The sequence below is a fragment of the Hyaena hyaena genome, unplaced genomic scaffold (assembly GCF_003009895.1).
Source record: "Hyaena hyaena isolate Hyena2069 unplaced genomic scaffold, ASM300989v1 scaffold_925, whole genome shotgun sequence".
Lineage (NCBI taxonomy): Eukaryota > Metazoa > Chordata > Mammalia > Carnivora > Hyaenidae > Hyaena > Hyaena hyaena.
The window spans coordinates 512,444-538,316 of NW_024081555.1; the positions used below are offsets into that span (position 1 = coordinate 512,444).

General features: G+C 46.1%; 1 protein-coding gene across 1 annotated transcript; it reads right to left on the reverse strand.

Moving 5' to 3' along the window:
* Window positions 1–4,089: 4,089 nt before the first annotated feature.
* Window positions 4,090–24,854, reverse strand: LSM12 (LSM12 homolog). The gene is made up of 5 exons (XM_039220900.1): window positions 24,637–24,854; window positions 22,711–22,844; window positions 8,038–8,147; window positions 6,510–6,636; window positions 4,090–5,691 (listed from the first exon to the last, which is right to left on the reverse strand). Exons 1-5 carry the CDS (start codon window positions 24,758–24,760, stop codon window positions 5,599–5,601), a joined length of 588 nt encoding a protein of 195 aa, XP_039076831.1. The 5' UTR covers window positions 24,761–24,854; the 3' UTR covers window positions 4,090–5,598.
* Window positions 24,855–25,873: the final 1,019 nt, after the last annotated feature.

Consider the following 25,873-nt stretch of genomic DNA (forward strand, 5'->3'; position numbering starts at 1 on the left):
GTCCTCCACTAAAACTAACTGCTGGAAGGGTACCTGGGTGGCTCAGTAGGTTGAGTGTCTGACCTCTGGTTTCGGCTCAGGTCATGGTCCCAGGGTGGTGGGATCAAGCCCCACATTGGGCTCCAGGCTGAGCACAGAACCTGCTTAAGATTCTCTCCCTCTCTCCCTCTCCACAAATGGCATTTGTTTGTGCTCACTCTAAAATAAAAAAATAAATTAAAAAAAAATTAGGGGCACCTGGGTGGCTCAGCCAGTTAAGCAACCAACTCTTAATTTTGGCCCAGGTCATGATGTCATGGTTTGTGAGATCAAGCCCTGTGTCAGGTTCTGTGCTCACAGTGTGGAGCCTGCTTAAGATTCTCTCTCTTCCTCTCTGCCCCTCCCGCACTTGGTTGCTCTCAAAATAAATAAACTTAAAGAAAAAAAACAAAACAAAACTGTTGAAGTCAGCATCAGGTGGGTTAGTTGAGAGAATGGAAAGAGCAGTTGAGAGAGAGGTCACTAGAAATATGCTTCCCCCTCACCGCACTCTGCCAGTTTAGGAAGAAGAGATTTAGTTCCACTTTAGCCTTTTCAGCAAAATTGAACGTTACAGGAAAATGGGACAGGAAGGCCACGACCCGACCAGGGTTGGTCCCAGCTGCCAAAGTTTGCTCTCAAGAAACCCGAGGCACAGCCCTGCTGCTCCCACTTCGCTCCCTGTCTCCCATGTCCTTTACTGGTCCCTTGTCCTCTCGCCAAGCTTGACTTCAGGCTTTCCTCAAATCCCAGCCAGTCCTGGGTCACTTTCCATCTTGACTCAGGCAACTCATCTAGTTACTGAGCTGGTCACTTTCAAATGTCTACCTTCAGTCATACAACGGCCGGGCGCTGGGGAATAATACGGAAACGAGTTCATCACTGGCCTTGGAGCCTCAAAATTCCCCACTAGACGACTCCAGAGAAACTTCCAACAAGTAACCACAATGCAAGGCATACATGCCATATGACGTGAGTGATACAAAACAATTCTAGGAATTCCTTTCCATGAATTGAAGAGTCAAGGATGACTTCACAGGTGCCTTTGAAGCAAAGGCCTTGTAGGATAAGACGGACAAGATAAAATAAGATAGGCTGGGAGTAATCGGAGAGATCACCTACCCCATGCCTCTCCTACAGAATAATTCTAAGATGCTAAGATTATAGAGTGAGGCAACCAGTTAGCAAGTTTCTTCAGACATCGTAAAGCACACTGCACTGTACAAGGGGCAGGGGAAAAAAGTGCCTTAGAATCTGGAGGGTATGAAAGATGTTTACAATGGGAGGGGCTGGAGAGAAAACGCTGGCCTCATCTTCGAGTTTCCATATAATGAGCCACGTAAGGCTTGTAGAATATCAAAGAACGAACTTGTTCTGAAGCTTTATTACCCAGCAGCAGTCTGGGTAATACCACTAGGTTAAGACCAGTGGATGGCAACGCACAGCACCCTTTCTTCACCTGTTAGTAATTGGGTGATATTATGCCAAACCCCTTCAGTTCAGGCAGTACATGCTAAGGATGTCAAGTTTCTCAAAGGGGAATTCTCTGGCATGAGCAGACTCCAGCCTTGATGAGAAAGTAAATCCATCACTCAGACAATGACCAATCCCGGCTCCCAAACTTGCTGCTGCTGCTCTTCCTGTAGCTCACCCTGTGGCAGTGCAGGTCCTGGCCTTACACATTCTTACCACACTGTTCTCAGTATCAACGGGACAGTCGAGTCTATCCCGGCATGGGATTGAAAGCTCTCTACGTCTTTTCCTAACTAGTATGTCTTGTGGAAGGACAGATTGCGACACACACATTCTTAGCTTCAAAAACGTCAAGGAGCCTTTCCCCTGAATCACTGGCTCTGGGCTGAAGCCCCTGACCTAACACTGAAGTGCCTGAGCAATTTTCAAAGCAGCCAAGAAGCTGCTCAGACTCTTTTCAGCACACTCAGGATCAACTCACCATGGGAAGGATCCTTATGCCCTACGGACAGTTCTACGCAGCAGTAAACTCAAAGGCATGTGGCAGTGGGAGGTCATCAGGTGCCGGGGTGGGGAGGTCTGTGTGCACTGAGGCCGCTGGGGAGGGGAGAATGCCGCAAAGCCAAGGAGACATTGCACAACTACCTGTACGTGTGTCATCAGGGACGCGAGCCCGCCGCACCATACTCTTCCACAGGGCAGCGTGCCTCCAATCTAGTGGGCAAACTCATGCACGTCCCGTCCTACACCTGGCAAACAAGGGAGCGGTGCACATGCCATCAGTTTGGAAAGTCACAGAGCAGCAGGAGGCGTACACGAGTGGATAAAAGCCAGGGGTTCGGTTCCAGTTCCCCCACCGCAGGCAGCTGTCATTTAACTTAGCCCCGTGGAAGCCACTCTCCTTTTGTAAAAGGAAGGCTTTTCAAACTATAGTCAAAGGAATTCCCCGGGACTCTGGGGCAGAGAGAAAGATCTGTGAGAGACGGAAGGCAGAGATCCCTCTCCCCATTTACCTGTTTTACGTATTAGCCTCACTTAAAACGCCATCTAATGCAAGATTTCTAGGGGCACCTGGGTGGCTCAGTAGGTAAAGTGTCTGAAATCTTGATCTTGGATTAGATCATGATCTCACGGTTTGTGAGTTCAAGCCCCATGTCGGGCTCTGTGCTGGCAATGCAGAGGCTGCTTGAGATTCTCTATCCCTCTCCCTCTGCCCCTCCCTGTTCACTCTCAAAATAAACAAACTTAAAAAAAAAATTTTAATTGACAATAAACTATTTGAAAAAAAAATTTTTTTTAAGACCAGCTTATAACAAAGCTGGAGCCTCTGACAATCACCTAATCCAATCTCATCCCCAGACTCAACCATCCCAGCACCCAGCTAACATTTATACCAACATTTACAGAGCACCTTCTAGGTATCAAGCATTTTAACTTTCACACCAATCCTAGGAAATGGGTAGGAGTTCTATGTTTACAGTTGGAGAAGCTAAGGCTCAGACTCGTGAAATGACTTACCCACGGTCTCAAAGTGAAGAAGGGGAGGTGTGGGGATTTGAGCCCAACTATTCAGGCCACCAAAGCCCTTGTTCTTTCTTCTTTACCTCACTGCCTTTCACACCACCTTAATCCCACCTCTTGAAGTGCTTCAAGTTGCTCCCCACCTTCCCCCCCATCACTTCATAAGCCAAAACTGAAGAGTCAAAAGTGCTTCCCACCAGAAACCGTTGCTACCTACTATCTCCCACTCACAGGCTTAGAGACTAAAGAGACTAAACGGGAGGAAGTGACGGTGTGAGACACGGGGCCGCACTTCCTCCCAGCCGTCTAGTTTCCATGATTCACACTCACTACTTTAATGGCATCTCTTAGCATTTCTAGAGCTTACAAGGTCCCTCTCGTTTCTCCCTTTTACCTTCTCCTGAAAGCTTGTACTTCCGTGCAAACTCAATTGAAGGCCTGGTACTTTAAATCTAGTTCTGACCAGGGACGCCTGGGTGGCTCAGTTGATTAAGCATCTGACTTCGGCTCAGGTCATGATCTCATGGCTGGTGAGTCCGAGCCACGCGTGGGGCTCTGTGCTGACAGCTCCGAGCCTGGAGCCTGCTTCGGATTCTGTATCCTCCTCTCCTCTGCTCCTCCCCCACTCACGTTCTGTCTCTCTCTCTCTCTCAAAAATAAACAAAAAAATAATAATAGAGCCCTGGCCAAAGGCAAGTGGGTATGAAAGTACACCCATCAGTCTTCTCTGGTTTTTCTTCCAAACAGCCCGTAACAAACAGCCTTGCATACGTGCCCACCCCTCTATGCCCCTGGCCCACTCACACACACACCTCCCAACCCAGGATCCCCTTCTTATATACTTTGCACGATCTCACTGGGAGAGCTCCAGGAGGTGGAAGGAGAGAGAATAAAGAGTAGGAAATAGAGAATCTAAAGGGAAAGATCACCAAACATGTACTCCCCCCTCACGCCCCTTTCCCCTGGGGTCTCTAAAGCACGTACAAACCTGAGACATGAGTGATGGTTAAAAAAATTTGGGTTTTATTGTTTTTGCTAAACAATACTAAAAAAAAAATTTCATTTTGAAGGCAGGGCTTGAATTATTTAATTTTGATCCATTTATTTAATTAAAAAAAAAAAGGAAGGGGAAAGAGATCATGGCCAAAAAGATAGTAGTTACCCCCCACCCCACCCCCAAAGCTCTAGCCAGTCACATGAGCGTCACCCATGTCCCACTCGGTGCCTGACGTTCAGCTGGCAGCCTGCTCTGCCCCACTGGACTGCCCTGAAGGCACGGGGCAACAGGTGCCAGTTTTAGCACTCAGCAGGTTAGTCAAACCAGACAAACTGGTGGGCTGAAGTCCAGAAATCCTCTCCAGGTTTTCCGCCCATCGGCTGAGCACATACAAACTATCGTAAGCTTGTAAAATTTCAGGGGTGTGGGGAAGGGCATAAAAGCAGAAGGTTGGTGGGAGCAGAGAAACTACCGGTCACCCAAGCTTTCTCCTGGGCTAGTGGCTCTGGATACAGACTTCGAGAGACTGGGAGAGGTGGGCTCCAGGTTTCTTAGGAAGAAAATCATCGTTCGAGGAGGAGCTGAGACGTGCCATGCAAAATAGTTCTTCCTGCAGAGGGCACAGGAGACAGGGCGGCCGACTCTCCCATCTAGGAGACAGGAGTGTGGTGAGGAAGTTCTTCTAGTACCATGAAGTAAGACAAAAGGCAGAGGGAGAATCCTGAGGTTTTGGCCAAATGTGAGACTGGTACACACACACAGTTAAAGACTAAAAAGCCATCAGGAACCCTCACAGCCGAATCCCACCTGCAAACACCGGCTCTAGAAAGTGCTGCAGAAGAGTCTTGCTGTGAACCAAGTCAAGTTAGTTGCCTGGCTATAGGTGGTGGGGAGGGGAATACATTTTTATTTTCGAAGGGATGAGGTGGGAAGAGCGGCCATGATCTAGTAAAAAGAGACCTGCAAGAAGCAGAAAATATTTAGAGAACATTTTAATATATATTTTCATATATATATTTAAAGTTAAGAAAAATAAAACTAATTCAAGCCATGCCCTGTGCAAAAAAAGAAAAAAAAAAAAAAAGAAAAAGAAAAAAAAAGACAAATTTAAAGTGAGACCTCTGTCTGCTGCTCTAGTCTCGACTTCAGTGTCACAGTCAACTTGTTACTTTTATTTTGGAAGAGAAGATGTAAAAGTTTCTTTCAATCACTCAGAAGGCAAGTGAAGCCACTTATAAAAACAGAATGGCAGGGACAGACTAGGAAAGTCAAAGGTGAAAGGGCAGAGCAGGAAAGGAATTTTCAAAAATAAAATTAACAAGGTGACTGTTCCAAGAAGGGGACTGTGAAAAGGACATGGTGGACCGAAGTCTGTTAGTCAAGTAATGATTCAACTTTTAAATTATTCTCTTGTTCTTTTTTGTTGGGTGTTTTGTTTGTTCAAGTCTAAGATTTGGAAATGCTGACCCTTTGTTAACAAGAGCCAACAGGAAATATAGGATCCCTTCCCTCCCCCGGCCTGCCTCCGCCGAAGCCACCACCATCGCCTCGCTGGCTGGATGCTGGAAGAGCCCTCCGTGTGTATGGACTCAGGATGACAGGGCAGCCTCCTTCTGTGGTTGCTGGGCTTGTGAACGCTGCAGTATCTTTTGGCTTTCCACGTCTCTAAAATGTTTTTCAACCTGAAAGAGACCAGTTCAGCCTAGGTCAGAACAGGAGATGGGCAACAAGGCCTCCCCCACAGTTCACTCCAGGTCTCCACAGCCTCACGGACTACTCAGGCATCTCTGCCCTTGCTGTCTGCTGGCCTTCCCGGCCAAAGGTAGGCAGAGGCCTCTTGTTTCAACCACATTCGCTGCAGCTTTGGCTAAGACCATCTAAAAGAAAGTGAGTCTAGAAGCTAAAACACAGTATAAACAGAGATTATGATGACCCAAACTCCTTTGCCCCTCTTCGAATAAGTGCAGAATGAAAAGCTGATAGGGAATTAACAGTCTTGGACTTTTTATATCTACGATGTTGCTCTCTTAATGCTCAGAGTGGTTTTGTGTGTATGTGTGTGTGTGTGTGTGGTTTTTTTTCCTCCCAAATGCTGCAACGCAAAGTAGACAACCATGTGACATATGCAGGGTCAGAGACCCAACAGCAACTGAGTTACACCAACCGGCCCCTCCTGAGAAGAAACCAGCCTGGGATGAGAGGAACTGCTCAAGCGCGATACCATGGAATGGCCTGGCTAATTCCAAAAAGCCACACCACAGAGGACGTGGGGCTAGCCACTTGCTTTACGGCACAATGTCCAGTGGGTTACATCCCCACAGAAGCAGCCAGACTGTAAGCTCCAGGGCACTGCGGTGCAGGGGACAGGTGGCGGCAGGGCTGCTCTCAGGCTGGTGGGTTGGAGGCAGGGACTGCGGCACAATGTCCTATCCTGATGCTGGGGAGGGTAGAAGGTCAAGGAATCACCCTCTCTCTAAAGGTCCGTGGCTCCTTTACTTACTATTTTGCGTACATGGCTCAGTGCACTCCCCTCTTTGCCTTTACAGTTTTCCACTTGATATGGGGGTGTAATAACAACTTCTTCCATGACTACGATGTTTTTTTCTTGCCATTTACAGTCTTTAATGCTGGAAGGAGAAGAGAGCAGGTGAAAGTTGCCTCTTGTGGCATCCCACACCTCCTGCCTGAATAAATAACTCCAGAAAACTGACCCCAAGTTCTCTGCTCACAACTCCACCAACAACTAGATGCCAGCAGCCTATAGGGAAGAGTAGCCAAGACACACTTCCTGGGCACCAGTGGCTAGAAAAAGCAATGCCCTGGTGTGTGTTTATTCTGAGGAGGGCCCAGGAAAGGCACTCTGAAGCATCGGGGACCGAAAACCACAGAAAACTTGGTGGCGGCCTCAGAAATCCAAATCAAATTGAATACAGAGCTAGGCTCGGGCCACTAGATGCAGGTTAAGTAGCAGCCTAGGGCAGGGGTTGGCAAACTTTTTCTATGAAGACTCAGACAGCAAATATTTTAGGCTTTGAGGGCTATACGACCTCTGTCACAACTACTGAACTCCGCCGCTGTGCTACAAAAGCAGCCACGGATACCACAGAAACAAAGGAGCACATCTGCCCGCTGGCTGGAGTCTGCCAACCTTTGGCCTAGGGAGAAATGGCACCTTTAGAAAGACAGGAAAAGAAATTCCCCGTCTCACTATGATCTGCACTCTGCCACCCACCTCTCAAAATAGTAACTGCTCCTCAAACTGGCCCCTCTCAATTATCAGACAGCTGGGCCCTGGCCAGACTGGGAAAACCCATTCCAGTTCACACTTGGGGAAACACAGGGCAGCTGATATCCCTAAGAGTTCCTTCACATACCTGTAAATGTTCAGACACTCATACCATGGCCTCGAACAGCTCTGATGCCAGCTGCCATCTGTGCACCAGACCCAGGTGGTTAAATAGGGTAACAGAAGGCAGCAGGGGGGAGGGGGAGTGTCAAATGTTTCAGTGTTTCGGCAGCTAGGGACGCTAGTGGAGAGTCAAATGATTTCTGCTGTGACAAAATGTCTTTTAGGAGGTGGTAATAAGGTGGCCTTCTGCTCTCCCTAACTCCATATGATCGTCCCAGCATACAATTAGAAAGAGAGAGAGACTTGTAACTCCCTTAATAAAACCGCATCAGCTTCTGGAGGAAGGTACAATAAGATCAAAATAATGAAAAAGAAGCCACATGTTCTAAATTATGGACTACCAGTTCTGAAAGAAACTGAGGATAATCTCATCCCGAACCAACTTTTACACATGAAGAAACCGAAGCCCAAAGAAGACAACCTGTCCATGATCACACCATTCTTCGTCACAGGAGGGCAACAGACACCCACATCCCTGAACACCAAGGTGCTACCAACACACTACCCAGCACCTCTACTGACTTTCAGGAACACGGCTACCCCAAAGCTGGCCACCACACAGCACAGCCAGGCAGCACTGCCCCCGGGGACAAGAGACCCCTATGCTCCCCCAACTCACGTCTTGTGTATGGTCTGGAAGAGCTGCTGGCCCTCTAGGGAAACACCAGCGCTGATTGCATAGGCCTGGCTCAGCTTCTCCTCCTTCTCTGTCCGTGCTTTGCTGGCAAGCTAGGGTGGGGGAGAGGAAAGAGACTCAGAAAAGCATTCACTTTCATTCTTCCCAACAGTCAGGACCTGTCGAGGAAAGGAGGCTGGAAAAGACTGGTTTGGTAGATTCACTTCTCTCAGAGTTCAAAAGCAAAACATACACATACACAATATGCCCGAGGGGTTACTGCCACTGCCGCAGACATTCCTTCCATCCAGTACTTACTGAGCGCCTACCACATACCAGACATGCCCTGTGCTGAACCAGAGTACAGCACTGATGCCGGGACTGGACACAGACTACAAACAGAAACATACACAAAATAACTACAGATAGTGCCAAGGAGCCAGGAAGAAAATAAAGCGGGGCAACAGGGCAACATTACACAGCAGGACTGGGAAGTGACCATCAGATAAAAGGTAATGCACACATTTCCATGAAAGGAGAAAATTGAGAAGTTTTATCAGCCTCTGCTAGAGTCTCAGTTTTAGAAATTAATGTCTACAACACCTTCACAGACCAGAATATGCGGTTCCAAAGACTATCTTTCTGGAACCACTATCTGTGCTCACATGGGGAGCCAAGACCCAAGTAAACCTAACCCAGTACTGTCCACCTTCAACTTGAGCTACCATCACCCTGCTCTTTAGAAAAAAGGAATGGTCTACATTCTACCTTATGTCTGTTCTTTAACTGCCCTCTAGTGGAATGCTCCCAAACTGATCAAAAGAAATTCTAATTAAATCTACTACAGTAGTCGCCCCCAACCCCCACCCCACCCTTATCCAGGGTCAACCTTGGTCTGGAAGCAGATGATCCTCCTGCAGACATATCATCAGGTCAACAGTAAGGTAACGCTACATCACAGCTCCTAAGTCACTCACCTCACTTCATCTCCTCACGTAGGTATTTTATCACCTCACCTCATCACAACGAGGTATTTAGAAAGAGCCATATTCACATAACTGTTAAGACAGCATACGGTTACAATTTTTCTGTTTTATAAATAGTGATTGTTGTTCATCTTTACTGTGCCTAATTATAAATAAAACTTTATCATAGGTATGCATGTACAGGAAAAAAACCAGCAGATCTAGGAATCAGTACTATCCAAGGTTTCAGGCATCCTCCAGGGTCTTGGGATGCACACCTGCAGGTAAGGGGGGACCACCGTAGTCTACTAAAATCTAGTAAGTCCTTCCCCGAAGGGGTGGGTTGAGATGGCAACCCCTACTGCCCCTCTAATAAATACACTTCTAGTCCCCACTCTACACTACTGGTTGCTAGAGACTCCAGAAGTACAAATCTGCTAGCATGTAAGATAAAACAAATATGCTGAACAAGACAGTTAAAATGAAAGGTAGATAATGCATCTGAGAATCAAACATGATTTAGAGATTTTCAGAACCATGAACAGCTTAGTATACTGGTGCTGCAGCTCGAGAGACAGACAGACAGACACATACATACACACGTGAGCACACATAATTTGTCCCCACATACCAACTCCTTAAAACCGAGATCATATCTCTTGAACACTCCCAAAGTACCTAGACATTTGGAATTCTTAAACATCTATATTCTGCCTAATAGTGACCCTTCAAACCACAGACCAAATATAGTTCTATAGGCAAAGTGTCTAATTTTGTCCATTTGCTTGTTAGCAAAACGGAGCACTTTATTAAGGTGTGGGTTTAACTATGAAGAAGAGAAAAAGGAGACCTTCAACTGTATATAGGGAGCCCTGCCTTTGAGTTTCAAAGATCTGGGGGGGGGGTAGCACCGAAGAGGGAGAGGTCACCCGCAAAGTCATTTCAGTCTCCTTAGGGCAAAGAAGGAAGAAAAGCCCAAACTGCAGGATCTGAAGCCGGAGGTCCTTTCTCACATGGTTCCCCAGTACATGGAGACAGACACATAAAGCAGCAGTAAATAAATAATCTTTCAAGCCTGGTTGTGCCAATCTGGCCCCACCAGGCCAGAAGTCCGCAGAGAAATAATGCACAGGGCTGACAGTATTCCCTGAAGCCTGGGCAATCCCACTGCAGCAAGAGAGCACTTGATCTCTCTGCAAAAAGAGCTGCTGCTGGTGTGTTTTAAGCAGCAACAAGCAAACTTCATCATCAAGAAAATCCTCATAACAAGGAGTCTTCCTGAGTCTCACTTTTCAAACCCTGTACAAATCTGAAGTCTCCAAAGAAAGAAGGAAAAACCAGGGGCAACAAAAGCTCTCCTGGCTTAACCGCACTCCTACAGGGCCCCAGGGAAGCACAAGTGACCAGGCAGATATTTATGCTACCCCATAAACAAGCAGGAGGGTCTCACAGTTTGAGGTTTTTTTAAATAACATTTATCCCTGAAAACCAAAAACATCTCCCAGCGTTAGGTCTAACAAAGCCGGTTCTATAAAGCTTGTGTTGACCAGACAATATGGATGCCCAAAGCAAAATATCCTTGGCATCTACCTAGTAGATTAAAAACCTGATTATCACCCATTCAGTGAGAGGAACTGGCTCAGGGAAACCAGGCACCTATGCAGAATGTTTAAGAATGGAATGGACAAATTAAGCTAGAAGAGAAGGAAAAAAGGCTGGGAGCCACTTCTGAATAGTTGCCAGAGGCATGAAATACATATAAATCTTGGCCAGAAGCGATTCGTTTGGACAGCCTGAGTTAACAGCAACACAATGACTAGAGAACAATGATTTCAAAATACACTTCTAGCCCCCAAAGATACCTCTTCTAAAGGCTCTGCAAGCAAAGGAGAATAAACTAGGTAATTCTTCATTTCAAGTCACAGTGCAAACAGATCCCAAGTGCCAAATGATATAAAAAACCCTGGAGAAGTCAACAGAAATCAGAGTAAGCTGTTATTTCAATTTGCCCTAATATCCTCAACTACTCTACCTGGACCTGCAATTGTGCTTCGGGGGGCCTGGATGCACTGCAAACCGTGAAACCTCCAGCTGTCAGTGCATGAACTGTATTTTCAGGGCAACCTGAACGTTTAAACCTGACATTCAGGGGCGCCTGTGTGGCTCAGTTGGTTAAGCATCGGCTTTGGCTCAGGTCATGATCTCGTGGTTTGGGTTTGAGCCCCGCATCAGGCTCTGTGCTGACAGCTAGCTCAGAGCCTTGGAGCTTGTTTCAGATTCTGTGTCTCCCTCTCTCTCTGCCCCTTCTCTGCTCACGCTGTCTCTCTCTCAGAAATAAATAAAACATTAAAAAAAATTTTTTTAACCTGACATTCAGCTATACAGATATGCTTTCAGCAGGAACTTGTGCAAATGGGGTAAATTTCTCCTACAGAGGATCCTATCAATTAGGTACAAGGAAGGTTACCCTCACAAAAGGAATCTAGAAGTCTTCCTTCTCTCAAAATTGGAGTTGCGAAGGGAAGATCACCTTGCTTGTTTTAGGCAGCTTCTTGAAAACTCATGAAAAATGAAGACAGGCCTCCCTTTGAGGAGCAAATAACTATCACTCTACCCTCAAGTTAGCAGTTATACAGATGTAAATTCCTCCACATCACATTTTTGTAAACTAATGCATATGTATAAACCATCCAGTTTTTCCAAGAGAGTAAGTTTACAGTTTTTGTCACACCACGAGAGGGAACCAATAAGAGCCGCCCTCAGGAGAGGTGTAGACTGTGCTTTCTAAGCTTGGGAGGGTTATTGGGATTGTGATTTTAATTCAATGACCATCACCACACTACATCTATTTTCAATGCAAACATGCTAGCTGCTGGCCTCTCCTCCAATCAAATCTGAAGCACTAACTGGGTAGAATCTCAAAGAATACTTAAGGCACCACTTCACAGACACTGGGTTCCGGCAAACTGAGAAGCATGTGTTACTAACGCGCACGTGGCTTACTTGGAAGGCCTGCACAGGACAAGCGGTGCTAACCTGCCTCTCCTTTTATTCTGTATGGGACCCGGTGAAAAAGTGACTCCCGGTCTACTAACCAGCACTTCCTCCTGTAGCCATTTTATATATAACAACCTGACGCGGGCTATAGGGAAGTCCAGGAACCCTGTACCGGAGCGCATCGATATGAAAGGCGTCCAGTCATGCCTTCTGTTAGGTAGCCCTTGAGTGAGTGAACAAAACGAACACCAATGACACATATCTCCTGCCACTCGGTGACAGGGGGAAAAGGAAGCAGCCACAACAACGAAATCCAAGCACGACGCACTTCATCTTGTTATTCGGTCACCAGCTGGGCCATCTCATTTCCACACACCCAGACGGGGAAGGCACAGGTGCCGTGGGGAACCCAGAGGGATTCCTACCGCAAGTATTTAACAGGCTGTGACAGCTGAGACAACAAGGGAAGCAGAGTCCAAAGAGGAACATGCTGGATGTGACCTACTGACTCCAACGAGCCACTCTCAGTCTGCCTCCGCTGTGTACACGGGCTTTCCAACCAGCTGCCCTCACAGAGAGGTTAGGAAGCACCGCAGCTGCTGCCCGCAAGGCCTGGCGGAGGCGGAGGGATGACAGACCGCAGCAGCCGAGAACAACTGTCATCGGGAGGGCCCGCGCTCCTTTCTGTGGTTTCAGTTCTGGGGTGCGCTCTTAGAAAGTCCTTCTTCCCAGCTAGCAATAAGCAGGCTCTCAAAAGTATTTCTTCCAACGATCAAGTCAATATCCCCAAGCCTTCCTGTTCCCTAGCTGAAAGCTCCTGTCTGCCGGTTTCAATAAAATACTATTCTTTACAACAGTAAAGAAGAACCATACTTCGCACGGCCAGGAACTCCAAAAATAAAGGACCCCACTTGCCACTGTGTCCTAGAATACATAATAATGAATCAAAACACTGAATCAAACAGGAACCGTAGAGCCCAAGAGGCCTGGTGGTGAATATTAATATTCTAAGAATCAACTTGTAGAGTGAGACTTTTTCTACCCTAAGCACCAAGCTACACACTTTATGTGTACTAAGCATTTAATCTGCACAACAAGCCTATGAAATAGGGAATTTCTCCTATTCATAGCTGTTAAGAAACTTGCCCAAGTCTCCCAAGCCACAAGTCGGAGAGTAGATTGGAACCCAGTCTGACTCCAAAGCTTGTATTCTTTTTTTTCCAAAGATATAGTTTATTGTCAAATTAGTTTCCATACAATACCCAGAGCTCATCCCAACAAGTGCCCTCCTCAACGCAAAGCCTGCATTCTTAACCCTGCACTACAAGCAGTTCCACCTAAGAAAAATAAGTTCAAATGACTACTGAAAATATAAATTTGAATGCAAAAGAAAGTATTTTCAGAAAGGAAAAAACAACTTTTTTCCAGAAAGAAAAAAATATTTTAAAACTTCGCGGCCACCTTTTCTTTCTGTCAGCGCGTTCTGGCACTTCCATCAAGGTCCCCAGTGCGGAACACAGCTGTGGGCTTTCTAGTGAAGGATCTCTCTTTTCTGAAAAGGGCCCCAGTCTCACCCTAAACCTCAAGGACATCCTTTATTTCTTTTGTTAAAGGTAATTTACAGGAATGCTTTTCAGAAAACTGCTCTTATGTGAGAAAGCATGTCAGACTAATAATGACAGATATTCCCTGGACCCATCATTTTCTTTTTCTTTTTTTTTAACGTTTAAGTAATCTCTATGCCCAGTATGGGGCTCGAACTCATGACCGCAAGATAAAGAGCTGCATGCTCTTCTGACTGAGGGAGCCAGCCAGCCAAGCATCCAGTGGACCCATCATTTTCTGAATGGGCCAAGACTAGGGAAGCTAAGCCAAGCAAGTGTCTTGTACTTGCACGTTGAGATATGTTGAGTGCTTTGAGCTACAATAAAAAATCCCTGCAAATCCAGGGGTCACAGCTCCACCTCCATCTCCAGGCTTCAACACCATCCTCATTACCATTATGTAGCTGCCACACAATACAGACCAGCCTTGAGTCACAGTCCACACTACAGGCAAAACTTATTCTTTCACTGTGTTGAAAACAACTAGTTCTAAGTCAAGAGTTTGTCGGGGCGCCTGGGTGGCTTAGTCGGTTGGGCGTCTGACTTCCGCTCGGGTCATGATCTCATGGTTTGTGGGTTCGAGTCCCGCATCGGGCACTGTGCTGACCACTAGCTGGGAGCCTGGAGCCTGCTTCAGATTCTGTGTCTCCCTCTCTCTCTGACCCTCCCCTACTCATTCTCTCTGTTCTCTCAGAAATAAATAAAACATTAAAAAAAAAAAAAGCTTGTGAGCTATCTGTAAATCATGTCACCAAACACATTTCACAGCTACAGCAGAAAACTAACCCTCCAGGACACTCATTTCCTGGTCCTGAGACCCCGAAACCAAGACTGCGGTGGAGCCTGCACATGGCCCTGTCAGAGAGCAACTGGCTGTGATACAGGCTGCAATGTGACCTCAACAACCCATCTCTGAGAATGTGCGCTCGAATTAGCCAGCTCACGCGCAGCCGTGAGGAATTAAGGGAGACAGTCTGGGTGAAAGCACTAGGTGTAAAGCACTGTACAAATATTAACTGTTAACATTATTATTATAACATCATTATTGTTAGCACAGAGAAGGTGGCTTGTGGGTCATTTCAGAAAAATTCATACAACCCAACTTTCCTTTAGCCAATGAGCTCAGTGCCTCCCTTTCTGGCTTTCATAAGAGCTGCTAGACAGGTTTTAAGACCTAAAGAGGGCATCTTTCAAAATATAAACGGAATAATAAACTGGAAATCCCTTTTCACATACCAAAATGGGGGCACTACCTAGTGGGTAGAGTTGCTTTTAGTCAATAGTGAAAGAGCCATACACGGTTGTTTCCTGGGCTCTGAAAAGAGAAAGCAAAGTAAGAGAAGAGCCACCACCCTTACTTACACCCTCAATAAGATCCCAGCTCAAAGCCCTGCCTACTATGTGCTAGCCGCATGAACCCGAGCAAGGTGCATGACCTAGAGCCTTGGCTCATTCACCTGGGGCCCATCCTGAAGGGTTACTGTTGGGAGGTCGGTAAGCACGTAAAGCACCTAACACCGGTATCGGCACGTAACCTGTCCCTTTGCTCCCTGAGAACTAATAACCTCCGGGTTAGCTCACTGACAGGACAGCAGAAGTTTCTAAACCGCAGAGATGGACAAAGCAAGCACCTTTCAATCCACTTGGTTCCATTTAACTTCCTTCCTTCTATCTAATATTCTTCAAGACCCTATTCCACTGTTACATCAGGAAAGCCTTCCCTAAAATGTTTACTACTCTATGCCAAGGACTGGCAAACTACAGCCAGTGGGCCAAATTCAGCCCAACACCTGTTTTAGTTATGCTTTACTGGAAAGACCGTGCCCATGTGTTTACGTATCATCTATGGCTGCTTTTGCTACCAAGGCAGAGCTAAGTAGTCGTGACAGAGAATGTATAGCCCACAATCCTAAAACATTTACTACCCAGCCCTGCACAGAGGAAGTTTGCTGGCCCCTGCTCTATGCTCTCATAGCAGCCCGCTCACACCTCCACTAACACTGATCCGGCCACACTGTCCCCACTAGTTAAATGCAGCTCTCCCTCTACCGCTGCCAACAAACAGAAGATTTTTTTTCCTGAAGTTTATTTATTTTGAGAGAGAGCAAAAGCAGGGGAGAGACAGAATCCCAAGCAGGCTCCATGCTATCTGCACAAAGCCTGACGTGAGGCTCGATCTCATGAACTGTGAGATCATGACCTGAGCTGAAATCGAGTCGGACGTTTAACTGACTGAGCCACTCAAAGTCCTCAAACAGGAGACTCTTGTGGGCAAAGGGGGTCTTAGTTATCTTGACATTCCCGGCATCTGGAAGGGAGAGGGAGCGAAAGGAAAGGAGGATAAAAGGAACAGAAACCTTGACTATTAGAGATTCACAGAACTAGCAGATCCCAGCTGCAGGTAAGTGACTAACAGTCACACAAACTACTAACAGCCCAGCTGCAAAAAGAACCCAGTTCTTTACCTTCCCCACATTCTGCCACACATGCTGGCTTCTGACCCAGCACGCAGATCCTTTTAGTTCCCACGTCAGGTACAATCTGCTTCACGCTCCAGGGTAGTAACTGGTAGTCACCTAAGCTAGTCTCAAAATTCCAATACTAGAACTTAACTGCATCACCTTTTTCTCCTCCCCTCCCCCCCAAGCCTGTTCTGTAGCAGGAAGACCAAACCAGTTAGAATGCCCTTTTCATTTTTTTTAAAATTTTTTAATGTTTTATTTATTTCTAGGGGGGAGACAGAGAGACAGAGAGACAGAGAGAGAGAGACAGCATGAGCAAGGGAGGGTCAGAGAGAGAGGGAGTCACAGACTGAAGCAGGCTCCAGGCTCTGAGCTGGCAGTCAGCACAGAGCCCGACGCGGGGCTCGAACCCACGAACCACAAGATCATGACCTAAGCAAAAGTCGGACGCTTAACCGACTAAGCCACCCAGGCGCCCCTAGAATGCCCTTTTCTTAAGGCTGAAGAGACACCACCACTGATCCACCAGAAAAATCCTTATTTTCAATCATCTCTGTGTCAAAGAGTACAGAGGTGTCTTCAGTGACACACCCGTGGCACAACTCTGCTAGTCATCTGGGCACAGCAAGTTGACTTTTCAGGTGGACAGCGACTGTCCCCACACCCTGTAATGTCAAGAAAGCCCCCTTTGAAAGCAAACCCTTAACCTGATGAGGGCTCACCAGGTCAACTGGTTGCCATGCACCCTAGCCAGAACCGAGCACTGAGCCCTCGCCTGGAGCAGTTAGTTGTGCCCTGGGCCTAGAGCACTATATCCCCTACTGAGGCTCTATCAGTTTGACCCCAAAGTCTAAATGCCACAGACTGTGACATCCTACAAAAGACTAATGATTTTGAAAATGGCAGTCCATCATTCTCCCTGACTCCATCTGACACTGCTCACTCCTTAACATGTCCCCTGTCACTTGGCAGTAATGGGCTCTTCCTCTTCACCCCCACCTCTACCTTCACGACACTTTCATGAAGAAACAGCTGTGTCTGCTCACAGCCAGGAACAAAACTTACTGGTGGACTCTAACCTAGTACTGGGGCCTTGACAATATATTCTAATCAAGGAGCCAATAGGTTATACATGGTTTATAGAAGATAGAAAAAATTTAGCTGACAAAAAAGTCTTGCTTTCTCTAGAAAAGTAGTTCTTTCCCTTCCATTTACACATACTGTGAACACCTTCTACCTCCTACCAATATACACATAACCTAACATCAGGCCATCTGACGCTACTTGGCATTAACTCCATACCCCAATACATTCAGGTCGCAGTATGGTCAAGGGCCTGGCTAACAGAATAGGTCCATGAACACAGGCGACAACACAGCAGCTATTAACTACCCCAGGAGTTTACGTCAGTAAACTTAAGAATTAACCCTTAAACCACTTAAGTATACATGAGAATTAACCCTCAAATCACTGGAAAGCCCATGGTTATGCTAAATACTAGCTTTGAAACTGGGAGAGCTCAAAACAAAAAGTCAGGTCTTCCCTCAGTGTGACATCATACCTAAAGGTGAGCACTGAGGTCAGTTTTTTTTTTTTTTAAAGTCAACTTTGTGACTCATTTTCTCAGCCTCTCTTTACAGACCTCCTTCCCCCACCCATCTCCAAATACCCTTTTAATTCAAAGGCAGCCAACTCACTCTTCATTACGAGGGGCTAATGATAAGCCCCTTCCATCTCTTTCTTCTTCCTGGTTGCATTTGAGGACTCACTGCTTGTTAGTAAGGTATAAATGGGTAATGAATAGATAAAAGCAGCCAACAAATTAACCATTGGTCTGGTGAGGGAGGTGGACAACTTATCTGTGGATTTCAATTTTCAATGTTTTGTCACTTTTCCTGCCTCCCCCCACAACATACAACTATCTCCTCACAAGTCTTCTCCAACTCAGCAAAATGAGAAGATTTACATCTCATTCAACACGCTAGATGATTTAGCTAAACAAATCCATACACGTGCCTTGGCTGTGTCCGCGAGTTCTTTCCCAGGAGTCTCAGAGGCTGAAAGCAAAGCCTCCTTCGCTGTGTGACTGCTCATTCACTCTAAACTTGAGGACTCAGCCGAGTGTTCCCTTAACTATGCCACCTGGTAACACTGCTCTGGAAGTTCAAGTTAATTCTGGTCACCAAGAAGAGATCTCTTAAAAACATGTTTTAACTACATTACATAGTAATGGTCTTCAATACAATTTTGATTTTCCCCCGTCTTCGGTTGGCAAGTTTGGATAGCTGAATAAATGTCAGACCAAACCCAGGAGAGACTGACATAGTAATGGCATTCGTGTTCTTGGCTACCTTCCCTCTGTCATACTGCCCCTTTCCCCCCATCCTGCCCCTGTGCCATAATTCAAGGAACATCAGTTGGCTACATATAGCTAATGCAGAAGAACAAAGCTAACGTTTGCCAATTCCAGTCAACGTGACCTAATCCCCATAACAACTCTCTGAAATAGATACTAAACATCCCATTTTTACAGTGAGGAAACTGATGCTTAATAAGGTTAAGAGGCAGAGAAGTGACTTTAAAGACTTACCCGCGTAGCTCCTGTTTTTTCTACTAGACCGCACTGCTCTTGACCACACAATACAGATGTTTCTCTCTACACAGAAACATTACTTGATAGGGCTCCTGGGTAGCTCAGTCGGTTGAACGTCCGCCTTCAGCTCAGGTCATGATCTCGCGGTTCATGGGTTCAAGCCACGCATTGGGCTGTGTGCTGACAGCTAGCTCAGGGCCTGGAACTTGCTTTGGATTCTGTATCTCCCTCTCTCTCTGACCCTCCCCTGCTCATGCTGCCTCTCCGTCTCTCTCTCAGAAATAAAAAAAACATTAAAAAAAATTTTTTTTTAAAGAAACATTACTTGGCAAGGGACTTCACAGACAAAATATTAGACCTGAGTTCAAATCCCAGCTCTATCGCGAGTTGCATGACCTTGAGCTGGTGACTCATTCTCGCTGAGCCTCAGTTTACTCTTCTCTCAGATGGTGATGGTAGCCACACCATAAGAACTATTGTCAGAATTAAATGAGAGGTCTACCAATTGCCAGTTCTGAGAATGGCACATAAAAACATGAGCTCCCACACTACTGGCCACATAACCTAGACAAATCACTTAAACCAGTAAGCCTGTTAAATGAAAAGGGAAAGAATATACTACAAAGATCACACGGTGGTGGTGAGAATGAAATGAATGGTGTCAAAGCTCTTTGTAAACTGTAAAGCTCTAGAAAAATAAATGTGGTACGTACCCAACAGAGCTTACCACAACACCTCACACAAAATAGATTTCAGGAAATGATTTATAATGCTACATAAAAGACCCTTGTTAATGTTGACATGTCCCAAATCATCTCCCGAGAGCACTAACTCATGGGCAATCTCTAGCCCCAGGGAACAAGACGCTGAGTCAATTCAAAAGAACTCGTTAAGAAACACCTTATTTCATTCTACCACAGCTACCTGAGGATTCTTCTGAGGGTTCTTCTCACCCTAAAGCAGTATTGAAGTCTTCCTCCCGACAGAATCAACTAGTAAGCCACATGGTGAGCAATCTGAACCTCACTTATGACCGGCTTTGATGTGCTTTTGTATATTTACTGAAATGCTTTTGTCTTATAGTCAGGAAATTCAGAACACTTTAACAGAGCACCATAGTCCTGTAGAGTAGATCAAATGATACTCATAAACTTCAACAACCCCGCTGACTTCTCCCAGGCCGCGTCAGCCCGCATCCCTGCAGACACAGGACTTCTGAGCCTGCAGTGAATGGTCAACCAAAAACAAAACAGGCTCATCTCCAAGAACTGCTAGTTCGTACCTTCTCTAGTTGGGCCGGAATTAAGTATTTCCTTTTATTAAAAGGCCTCCTCTTCCATCTCCTGCTGGGTCAGAGTAAACAAATACCCATTTTATAGCAACAGAGTTAATAAAACAGAGCGCTCACTCTCTCAGCAACACGAGCCAACACGTGAGGGCATCCTCCCCTGGAAGTGGGGCACACAGGTCATGCGTCCCCAGACTGTGAGCAGCAGCAGCAGCAGTTTTCTTCCAGGGACCTGAGCACTTCAGTTCCCGTCTAAGATGCTCAAACAATCCTACATCTTTAAAAAAAAAAAAACCCAAGTCCATGCTCTTCCATGGGATAAACTTCTCGTGTCATTCAAGCGTTAGGTAAACAGCTGCCCAGATTAGGTTTCCAGTAACAGTGCAGCAAGCTCTTCTAATTCTAACTGAACCCAAGGAGGAATCACAAAGCATCCTCAAATGCTGGGTTTCAGAAAGCCAACACAGCTTATTCATAAACATCTCTGCAAATCAAAGAGTTAATAAATGAAATCCAAAGACAGCCCTCCAACCTAACTTTAGTGTTTAGTTTGACTCCTCTTCCCAGCAAATAAACCTTTTTCAAGACTTGGCAAGCAGGTCACAAAGAAAAGTAGAAATTTCCGGTGTTCCCCAACCTAGGACTTAGAACCGCTTTCTTGAAAGAGTGGGTAAACAACTAGTTTACAACAATGCTCATAAGCTAAAACGGAGCAGCAGAAAGCAAAACCTCAAAAGCAAAGATAATCTGCAAATTAAATAACCAAGAACTATTTCTATTTGAGGTCAAACATGAGAGAATGATCTCTTAACAGTCCCACCAATAACACTCCAAGCCCTCTCAGATAAATGGTGGCACGGACTGGTCACAAGCGCAGAAACTTAATAGCTTTTACATTAGAGAAAATCATCCCTTTCAGATAATCTTTCCGCCACTACTCACTAAAGATTCAGTTATTTAGTGACAGACTTCTCCTACCCTATAAAAACTAAAGGATAACTTACAGCCTATTTTCTCTTCAACGTATTAGGAATAAATTATTTCACTTGAATCTTTTAAAATCTCTTCAGCCAAAAGAGGACAATGCAAAAAACTCCTACTCTAGTAGAAGATACCTAAGCTAGGGTTTCAAAAAATCTGTAAGTTTCTAAGAATAGGAATGTCCCTTTTTTTTCACATTTATTTATTTATTTTGAGAGAGAGAGACAAGAGCATGAGCAGCGGAAGGGGAGAGAGAGGGAGAGAGAGAATTCCAGGCAGGCTCCAGACTATCAGTGCAGAGCCCGACCGGGGGCTCAAACCCACGAACCGTGAGACCATGACCTGAGCCGAAGTCGGACGCTTAACCCACTGAGCCACCCAGGCGCCCCTATATGTAGCAGCTTTAATATGAAACCCAAGCAAGACCTTTCTGAATCTGTCCTCAGCCATCACTAAAAACACAGGGGCATTTCTCTGGAATCTGGAAAAGGAGCTCCTGATCTGAGGTAAATACACTCTGCCAGCCTCAGTTACCCTCTATTGTTTCAGCTGCCTCCATATTTCCTTGCTTTGCTGAATTGGAGCCAACATACCACATTCCCAAGAGAGGTAAGAGAATATACATTATTACGAAACTCCTCTAGAGAGAAAAACTTCCACCATACTGATTCAAGAGACTAAAGGAAAGGCAGCTGCTACTATAATCAAAGATCTAACTTATTTATTCAAAGAATGCTAAGCACCTATTCTGTGCAAGGCTCTGTACATTCAGCCATGAACACAACAGGTACGGTTCCCATCCTCACAGAACAGGATTTGTGGAGATAAACAAGTAAACAAATGATACACAATTATAATTATAAAAAGACTACGAATAGGTAACCTTAAAGTTCCAATGTGCCCAGGACACACTGATCTATACCTGTCCCAGGGTGAATCCAAAGCACTCTGCTTTACTCTCAAAAATGTCCCAAGCTGGACTATAAGTGCTATGTCACCTTAATGCTGGCAGATAAGGTACTGTAAGAGAGCACAACAGGGGCAAATCACTTTAGCCTGGGTGATCAGCAAAGATTTCTTGGAAGAGGTGCATTTAACTAAGTCCTGAAGGATGAGGCTCCAGACATTCTGGAAGAAAGAGCATTCCATATACAAGGACGGCAAATGCTACAAGGCATGGGGTGGTATTATTATTACAATACGTGAACTTTGGCTGAGCAAAGTGAAGAGTCAGAAGAGTGATTTGAGGGTTCCCAGATATCAATATGTACATCCAAGATTAAACTGTCCTAAGCCTCTAATTTTATCAGGCCTCAAAATTCAAACATAAAGACAAAAATGAAGCTCGAAGGCAGTTTTCAATTTTTTGTATGTCATGAATTGAGAATCTCCAAAATACTCCGTATGTTCACCCAAAACCACAGACACGCAGATACACAATTTCAGGAGGTTCACAGGCAACGCCCCCCTCCCAACCCGGCCAACACCAGAGGTTTGCACATGGACTCCAGGTTTAAAAAAAAAAAAAGCCCTCTTTTACAAAGAACAAAAACAAGCTTGCAACTTTATTTTTCTATTGGGGCACTGAAAGGTTTCTTAAATCTTTTGAAGGCCTCCAGGAATAAAGAGAGAACTTAAATTGATGTTCCTTCAAAAAGATTATCAGAACAAACCGTAAGTCAGTGAAGAAATGAAGAACAATGGAAAATGTATGTACCACCAAGAGTCAATGAGTCTCAATTTTTCCCACCATCTTAAAGGGCCAGAAGTGCCCTCAAGTCCTTACCTTACTAACATTGAGTGAAGCTAGAGGAGGAGGGGTTTCTGTTCGGTCATTAATTATTTCCACTTCTGAAACATACTGTAAGTTTATGAGCAAGATGTCTGCATGGTTGGGCTTTCCACTGGAAGAGGGACATTCTGGGGAGAAAATAAAGTTAAGGAAAACAGGGGTGTGGAGAACACAACTCACACAAGGCTGGTGTAAAAGGTGTGCCCCGAGCAAGAGAGAGGGGAGCCTCACAAGAACCACAGCTCTCCCCAGGAAATCTCTGCCTGTCACCATCTACCCGCTCAGAACCCCAGAACCAAAAGCTCTCAAGCTTTTCAAAGTGAAATATTATCCAAGATTGGAAACCTCAAAAAGGGCTTGTCACCTCTCTACTGGTTGTACGGAGGCATAATACTGTGTTAATGGCATGCATATATATACTTTTTCTTGAACCTAAGGAACCACACGGGAGAGGCGGTACTTTCTGTTCCCAGTAAAACAGTCCTTATATCTACATACTGCTCTTTCCACTTTTTAAAATTTCGGATTTCCCATTCTACAGAAGAGAAAACTACAGCACTGGAAATGAGACTCACTCAAGGTGACCCTGCCAGTTAACCCACTTATTTATGTATCCCTTCATTCATTTACTCACCCATCCTCCAACTATTTATCAAGAGCATATCATATGCCAATTAAAAGTAATTTCTCATTCCAAAATCCTTCCACTATTGTAAAAGGTCTTATTGGGTCTAGGTCTGAGTTTTTATATCCCCCCCCCAAAACAACAAAAACAAAACACTGTTCTTGTTATATAGTTCAGAGGACATCTTCCTAAGCTAGGAATCTACAACTAGTGGTTAAATAAATTAAAATACTTGCCACTCAAATGCCGCACTCAGTAGGAAACTTCCTTTTGAAAGATGCCATAAAGGATTACTCCTCCAAAAAAAAAAAAAAAAAAATCCAAATAAACCCACCTGTGGCTCAAAAAGAAGGGGAAAGGGTGGCACATTTATTACAACCAGGAAGTATTTTGTTTCCAAGGCTGAATTTCCTGGAGTATTCAGAAATCATTTCCACCTCCAAAGAAGCAAGCCTTCTTTTCCATTCTGTTTAACACCGCCACTTCCAAAAGGGGAGGCAACTACTATGGAAAAGTCAGGACTCCATGTGCTGGGCTGAGCAAGAGACGATTAACTTACTCTTTCTAACCTACACAACCCCACCTAAGCCCCTAAAAAAACGTGGTCTCCTCTTCTGGACCCGGTTTCCAGGGCAAACATCCTCAAAACAGCAATTTTCAAATGACTGAGAAACCTAATTCAGTACTCCCCGCCCCCAACAGCACCACGCATATACACGCACCAGCGAAACAAGCCCCTATCCCCATTTCAGACACAAACTGTCCTCCAGTTACTCTCCCCCAAAGCAGGCAAGGCCCGTTTGGTCACCACCCCACCGCCCCTCCTTGGACTAAACCCCAGCAGGAGACACCCTCTCCTAAACTCCGCAGCCTTGCCCCACTAGCAGCTCCTTACTCTACACACCCCCTCCCCACATGATTCTACCCGCCCCCCTTCCATCCGGGCTCCAATCCACCAGCCCCCCTCCCACGACCACCCTCTCTCCGGATGACTCTGTTCCCTCTCATTGCCTTTCCCTCGAAAAAGCATCCGCGTGTCAAGCCCCCCTCCACCCACTGACCCTCGCTCGGGGCCCAGCTCCCACAAGGGGTGGGAGACAGGGTCCCCAAGGCGGACCGAGGGACACGCGAAGAGGGGGAGGGGAGCTCAGGGCCGTGCGCATGCGCCCCGGGCGCCGCGGTAGCCGGTCGCCCCTAGGCCCGGAGAGGGCCCCAGACGCCGCCGTCGTCCCCCACCCCCCCACCACCGCACAGACACGCCGGCCCGGCCTCGGGCTCCGCGCAGCGAAGGATACTTAAAGCCAGCATTTTGGACTGGTAGTCGAAGGCTACCACCTCGCCCTGCAGCCGCTGCTCCTGGCACGTCCGGCACGACACCTGGCTCCCAACGCTGAAGTACTCGCCCGGAGGAGCCGCCATCTTGGGAGAGCAGCCGCGGCCGGCGGCGGCGGCGGCAGCAGCGGGCGAAAGCCGGGCCCCCAGTGAGCGCCGCGACGCGACGCACGAGGCGTGCTGACGTCACACGCCAGGGCGTGGCCTGGCGCTGGGTGGGGCGGGAGCCTAGGTGGTAAAAGGAAAGAAGAGGAAATAAAGGAGAACCCGGGTGTGCGAGTACGCCCGCTTGATAAAGTGCTTGCAGAGTTCATTTTAGAAGTTGAAGATAAATAACCTACGTTGAGTGAAAAGGGGAAGGAGGACGGAGCTGCAGTCTCCACTATGTGCACACGTTGACACAAGAGTTTAATGACTGAACTCTGTATTTTACGTATGAGGAATCCGAGGCCCAGGGGACTTTCGCAAATTTGCCCACAATGATTATACCCAATTACAAAGTGGTAGTGGAAAGAACACTGGCTATAGGATTAGCTAAACTGAGATCGGAATCCCAGGTCTGCCACTTACTAAGTTCTATGACCTTGAGCAAATGACTAAACCTGATCCTGTATCTTTATTTTTTCTGTATTATCACTTACTGATGATCCAACGATCTTTTGAGGTAAGAATCAACGTCTTCCTTTTACAGACGAGGAAACTGAAGTCTTAGACTAGACTTGGCCAGGGTCGCACAACCAGAAAGAATTCGGTCTTCCTGTTTCTAAAGACGGTGCTATTTGATGCTCTACTATATTAGATAATACTACCTACTAGAGTAGTTAGTAAGTGAGATAATGTGTACAAACGAATGACATGTAGTAGGGCTTTAATAAATGATAGTGCCTCCGTGATCACCCATCACCCTTGGAACTCAAGATGCTTCCCCATCTCCCATCTTTGCCGTCTCTAGAAAGCCAGGCAAAGGGCAGGAATGAGGAGCAGGAATGACAAAGATGGCCTGGGGGGCAGGAGTTTTGCCCCTCCTCCACTAGTGTCCATCTGATATATGAAAGTTTTAACATGTAAGATGCATTTTCTAGCCCTGTCATCACCAGTTTCCATCACTAACCCACCTACCTGCCCAACCCTCACCCCAACCCCCACCATAGAAATTCTGGAGCCTTATGTATGAGTAACAGTAGGTTGAATTTTCTCTAG

Coding starts and splice junctions, on each gene's coding strand:
- LSM12 (XM_039220900.1), bottom strand. CDS start 24,760: ATGGCGGCTCCTCCGGGCGAGTACTTCAGCGTTGGGAGCCAGGTGTCG. Junction 22,845..24,636: donor GTCCAAAATGCTGGCTTTAA/GTATCCTTCGCT, acceptor TTTTCTCCCCAG/AATGTCCCTCTTCCAGTGGA. Junction 8,148..22,710: donor CTTCACTCAATGTTAGTAAG/GTAAGGACTTGA, acceptor CCCCCACCCTAG/CTTGCCAGCAAAGCACGGAC.